The following is a 6,338-nucleotide window of genomic DNA, read 5'->3' as shown; positions in this document are numbered from 1 at the left end:
GTATGGCCTTGCCTTACAATATAAAGCGCCTTGGGGCAACTGTTTGTTGTGATTTGGCGCTATATAAATAAAATTGATTTGATTTTGATTCGATATATTTATTTTGTATATGTTGGAACACTTGAGCCTTGTATAATTAAATATTCTGTATTTTTATATTTATTTTGTATATTTGGGAACACTTGAGCCTTGTATAATTAATCTGAACGGTTAAAAATATTCTGTATTTTTATATTTATTTTCTTTATTTTGGAAATCTTTAGCCTTGTATAATTAAGCCTCGAGCCTTGTTTCTGTTATTCTTTTATATTTTCAATAAATTAAAAAAAAGAAAGAGCCCCCCACCACACACACACACACACACACACACACACACACACACACACACACACACACACACACACACACACACACACACACACACACACACACACACACACACACACACACACACACACAGTGACGTGTCTGCCTTCAGGTTTGCAGCTCGCTGTGGGCTGCAATCCCCGGATAAGTTGCGCGAGACGCCGCCAGCCACTCAGGAAGGTTCTAGAGCGTAACGTCACGACCCCGCCCATTGAAAAAAAGAAAAAAAAAAAAAAGCTGATGCAACCGAACCGACGGTATAAAAGCGCTGAGCGCCGCTTCGATCCGCACTCAGGTCCATTATGTACACGGAGAAAACACGGACTAAACGCTTAGAGGTGAGACTGGAGCTGGAAAAACTCGAGTCAGGATGGTGTATACCACAGGTCTGCTGTTTGGACACGGAATGTCCGTCGTGTCAGAAGAGGAACGTGTGGCCGACGTGATGGAAAACCAGTTGTTCCAGAGAAGTTTGGACCGCCGGGGCAGCGTGGACAGCTGCGACGACACGGACAGCCCTCCCTGTAAGTCACGACTGCACTCTCAGCTAGTTCTGTTTGTTTTAATGCAGTTATGAGGTTTACCCCCCCCCATCTTTGTAGTTTATTTTCGTGTTTGAAGTTTCTGATGCAAGCCGCAGCGCTTACTTCAGCTTCTGTGACTCCGCCCTCAGCAGGTGACGTCACGACTTTTAAAAGGACGAGTTTAAAAAGTGATATATAAAGTGTGTGTGTGTAGTGAGGCAACAGTTAAACTTTTGCCTACAGATGTAGATGCAAGTTGATCCCAGTTGGAAAATATTTATTCTCTCAAATATAAAAATAGTTGTAATCAAATTACATTAATTTACATCCTGGCTGTGCTTCTAATGATCGTTCTCTCCTCTTCCAGTTGCTGATGAGGAGCTCCTTCAGCAGGGTGTCACCCAGCAGATCGAGCGCTGTCTGACCGAGGCCAAAGCGTCCAAGCTGCAGTGTCAGGTGTTGCTCCTTCCACGCCGCATGACCGCCAGAGTTGGTCAGGATGTAGTTCGCTCCTCCTTGGATGAACCCTGTGGGCTCCGCGGTGCCGCCATCATGGTCTATGTGGAGGGTAAAGATGGACTGACGTATTTGGGGAGCATTTTTCCTGACCCGAATGTCACCCCAACATTTGAACTGTCCATGGTCTTCAAGGCAGACAAAGACAGAGGCTGGCCACCGCTCAAACAGCTCTTTGAGAAGAGTAGAGAACTGAAGCTCCGGTCAGAGTACCGGCTGGTGAAACGGAAGCTCTACTCCTCTGCCAGTCCTGTCATTTGTGATTTCAACTGACTGAAGATTGTAAACCCCGTTTCATTGTCTTATGGATGAGTTTGGTGTGTTTTTCTTTCATAGAAGTGTTGCACTGTTTGTGACTGTATTCTGAATATTTCTTTTTGTCTATACATTAAATTGTAAGTTTACACAATGTGTAACCTACTACTCCTTGTGAGTTTTTTCAGGAATGAGCTGGTCTCAAACTTCAAGAAAATAAATCTTTGTTACTACATGTCTGGTGTTTCATTTAAACTAATTTACATAATGCTGGATTGTGGTCAGACATGATTACTTTGTCTCAAATGTCATGATGCCTGCCCTCCAGTACAGTTCTCCAGTGTGTGTGTGTGTGTGTGTGCGCTTAGTAAAGGCAAAATTAAACTGGAATTACACTGCAGCACCTCTTAGTGATGAATTAAATTTTAATTTATACAAATGTACAGGTCTGCAACCCAAATACTGGAAATTGTTTTAGGTACAAAACTTTCATGTGTATTAACACTGAGGGGAAAAAACAAACAAACCTTATTTCAGTGTCACATTATGCAGTTAAAAGGCAAATTTGTCACCAACCACTATGGAAAAACCAATTTACATACTAAGACACAGGTGTAACAAAGTGGATATGACACCTAAAAAATTAGGTAAAACTGATATCAATATACATATAGTAAATTGAAAGTTTGTAGTTTCTAAAAAGTGTGTTTCTTGGAAAGTGCGTTGGCACCGTTCCATCAGTGATGCCGTGATGTCACAACGTGTAGAGTCCCATCTTTGTTAGATTGACAACAGGAACAGATAGACCTCAGCAGGGACGGTGACGAGATCAAGAACGTTTCTGACTCCTCAAGTGTGGACTACAACCCCTGGCAAAAATTATGGAATCACCGGCCTCGGAGGATGTTCATTCAGTTGTTTAATTTTGTAGAAAAAAAGCAGATCACAGACATGACACAAAACTAAAGTCATTTCAAATGGCAACTTTCTGGCTTTAAGAAACACTAAGAAATCAAGAAAAAAAAATCTTATGGCAGTAACGGTTACTTTTTTAGACCAAGCAGAGGAAAAAAATATGGAATTACTCAATTCTGAGGAAAAAACTATGGAATCACCCTGTAAATTTTCATCCTCAAAACTAACACCTGCATCAAATCAGATCTGCTCGTTGACATTGACCCTACGTGTCTTTTTGCAAGGAATGTTTTCGCAGTTTTTGCTCTATGGCAAGATGCATTATCTTGAAAAATGATTTCATCATCCCCAAACATCCTTTCAATTGTCCAAAATATCAACGTAAACTTGTGCATTTATTGATTATGTAATGACAGCCATCTCCCCAGTGCCTTTACCTGACATGCAGCCCTATATCATCAATGACTGGAAATTTACATTCTCTTCAGGCAGTCATCTTTATAAATCTCATTGGAACGGCACCAAACAAAAGTTCCAGCATCATCACCTTGCCCAATGCAGATTCGAGATTCATCACTGAATATGACTTTCATCCAGTCATCCACAGTCCACAATTGCTTTTCCTTAGCCCATTGTAACCTTGTTTTTTTTCTGTTTAGGTGTTGATGGCTTTCGTTTAGCTTTTCTGTATGTAAATCCCATTTCCTTTAGGTGGTTTCTTACAGTTCAGTCACAGACGTTGACTCCAGTTTCCTCCCATTCGTTCATTTGTTTTGTTGTGCATTTTCAATTTTTGAGACATATTGCTTTAAGTTTTCTGTCTTGACACTTTGATGTCTTCCTTGGTCTACCAGTATGTTTGCCTTTAACAACCTTCTCATGTTGTATTTGGTCCAGAGTTTAGACACAGCTGACTGTGAACAACCAACATCTTTTGCAACATTGCATGATGATTTACTCTCTTTTAAGAGTTTGATAATCCTCTCCTTTGTTTCAAGTGACATATCTCGTGTTGGAGCCTTGATTCATGTCAGTCCACTTGGTGCAACAGCTCTCCAAGGTGTGTTCACTCCTTTTTAGATGCAGACTAACGAGCAGATCTGATATGATGCAGGTGTTAGTTTTGGGGATGAAAATTTACAGGGTGATTCCATAATTTTTTCCTCAGAATTGAGTGATTCCATATTTTTTTCCTCTGCTTGGTCTAAAAAAGTAACCGTTACTGACTGCCACGATCTTTTTTCTTGATTTCTTATAGTGTTTCTTAAAGCCAGAAAGTTGCCATTTGAAATGACTTTAGTTTTGTGTCATGTCTGTGATCTGCTTTTTTTCTACAAAATTAAACAACTGAATGAACATCCTCTGAGGCCAGTGATTCCATAATTTTTGCCAGGGGTTGTATTACTGTGAGGAAATCAAGACTGACTCGGATCCTAAGGATGTCACAGCAGTAATTAGACCCTACAGATTGGAGCCGTATCTTTCGGACGAACATTCAAACCAGGAGCATTCTGGCAGTGAAAATAATGCTGACGGTGCTTATGGCGGATGGATTTTGAAAGGCTGCAGAATACGGAATGGTAAGGGAAGCTTTGATTTTTGTTGCTGCTGTTTATAACACTATAATAATAGCATTTTCGATTCTAGCGTCTGTTTACTGCCTTTGTTATTGTTCCAGAGCCGCGATAGTGTAGCTACTACTTGAGGACCACCGTCATTACCTTCTGGTTTTTGCCGTTTTTGAGTGCCTAGCATTGCATTCATCTGTGTTTAGTTACATTATTTTCATGAAAGAATAGGAAATAAACAGCGAAAGTTTCGAAAAAGATTGCCAAAAACAATAGTGAACATGCTGCCAGCATGTTTACTATGTATTGCACTGTTATTTTTACAAGTTCCTTGACCATTTCAAAATTATTGTGAACATATTATTTGGGGTTGACATTTTATGTGTTCCTGTGAGCGGTGAGAACATGGAGACGGTAGAGGAAAGTGTCTGCTGTCGGGACCAAATGCGGGTGTGCGAGCAGCAGCCGGACATGTCGTGCATCGCACAACACCGCAGCTTTCTATCAATCTGCCTGGACTTGAAAAGGCTAAAAACCTTTCACCCTTGTGTTTGTGCAATATGCTGCGACACACTGGACAGGCATATCAACAAAGAAGTCCCTGAGAGCTGTGTTTAATCAAAGTTTCTGCCGCTAAAAAAAGTGTAAACAGCCGCCAGGCGCACAAGCCGATACGGTCTACACGTAAGTGATGTATTTCAGGCTTGGTGCTCAGCGGGAAGCTGGTCATGGGGTGTGCACATTTTTCAGTGGCGGGACGTTCAAATGTTATATATAACGGGAGAACCGCGTCCACTTTCCCGAAACGCTTAGGTTGACTGAATTATATAACCTTTGTTATATGTAATAAGACTATGTTGTCTTTAAGTGTCATATCCACTTTAAGACTGGAATGTTACATGGTGATGGCGTTGATTAATCAATAGGCAAAGGATGAAGTACAAACTGTTTTATGGTGTGTATACACTGTAAAGCTATTGCCCAATTTTGTTATTAAACCATCAAGGAAAGATCCAGTTCTTCAATGCATCCATGACTCAAGACCATGTGACCACTGTAAGAATCCCCATGCGTCACATGCTTCAGTTTGTAGATTTGATGTTGCACCGCTTGCAGTGACTAAAGTGTCACGTTCTGAACAAGAGCCTCTGGTTTCTTAATCTTCTCAAACATTTTGTTTAAACACAAAAAATTTCTGGTTGTAGCACCTTTTATGAATCAAGTCTACTGCTGCCAAACGCCAGTCACTTAATGAAGCAGCGCACTGTTGTGGGAGGTTAAAAATTTGGGACCTTAAAGCCACCACTTTCCACTAGTCTGTTACCAAATACTATACTGTCACAGTAGTTTGGAAAACTACTGGAAGAAGTTCCACAGCTAAAGGACAATTTATAAGTGAATGTGGAAAGGCAGACGATGCATCTCACAACTTTCAAGACAGTCAACATTGCTTCTGCACTAAGAACAAAGACAACCTATGACAAGGTACCTGAATGCACCACAAAGAACATGTATATGGTCTACAGTGTAAACAGGAAAATATTACTTCCCAAATAAGTCACAAATGTTACAGTATGTTTTTTTTTGTAGTTCAAAGATACATCAACATACAAATCCTGACCCCAATCTATTAATTATGAATAAACTGATCAAACCTTTTTCCAGTCAATCATTAAAGATGTCTTTTTCCAGTAATGATAAAGTGGACATCAGTCTGACATTTTCACAGTGCTGATACAGACGGCGCGACTTCAGTGCCGGCGAGTATTTGCTGAACATACAGTAGTACAACCAGCACGTCTGTGATTCTAAATAACAAGTCAGACAAGCAGAACTAAAACAACTTTGCTTCATTATATCGCAAACGGTGCTTTGCTGGTGAAAAATCTATTCACAAAGGCCATTGCTGCAGCTGCTCGGCGGAGTGGAAAGACAACGTACGACGCACATGAGCAAAATGATACATGAGGGAGAAGTGGTGCATTGGACTGTCTGGTCTGAAATGAAATCCCACATGGTTGTACAGTGAAACAAACAGGACAGAAGGTTTGGTACACACAAACATCATCTACACCAACACACGGGTGATTGTGTACTAACACACAGCAGGCACACAGAGACTGGACCCAAAGTGACCAGTAAGCAGCCAGTGCCACTTCTTTCTGGTACAGATGTCTACAGAATTTTTGGTTTC

General features: G+C 40.8%; 1 protein-coding gene across 1 annotated transcript; it reads left to right on the top strand.

Annotated features, from left to right (window-relative positions):
* Positions 1 to 643: 643 nt before the first annotated feature.
* On the top strand, positions 644 to 1,896 carry si:ch211-39i2.2 (uncharacterized protein LOC449866 homolog). Its single transcript, XM_034181406.1, has 2 exons — positions 644 to 890; positions 1,258 to 1,896. Exons 1-2 carry the CDS (start codon positions 737 to 739, stop codon positions 1,677 to 1,679), a joined length of 576 nt encoding a protein of 191 aa, XP_034037297.1. The 5' UTR covers positions 644 to 736; the 3' UTR covers positions 1,680 to 1,896.
* The last annotated feature ends 4,442 nt before the right edge of the window (positions 1,897 to 6,338 follow it).

Source organism: Thalassophryne amazonica, chromosome 11 (genome assembly GCF_902500255.1).
Source record: "Thalassophryne amazonica chromosome 11, fThaAma1.1, whole genome shotgun sequence".
Taxonomy (NCBI): Eukaryota; Metazoa; Chordata; class Actinopteri; order Batrachoidiformes; family Batrachoididae; genus Thalassophryne; species Thalassophryne amazonica.
This window is presented reverse-complemented; position numbering and strand designations above follow the sequence as displayed.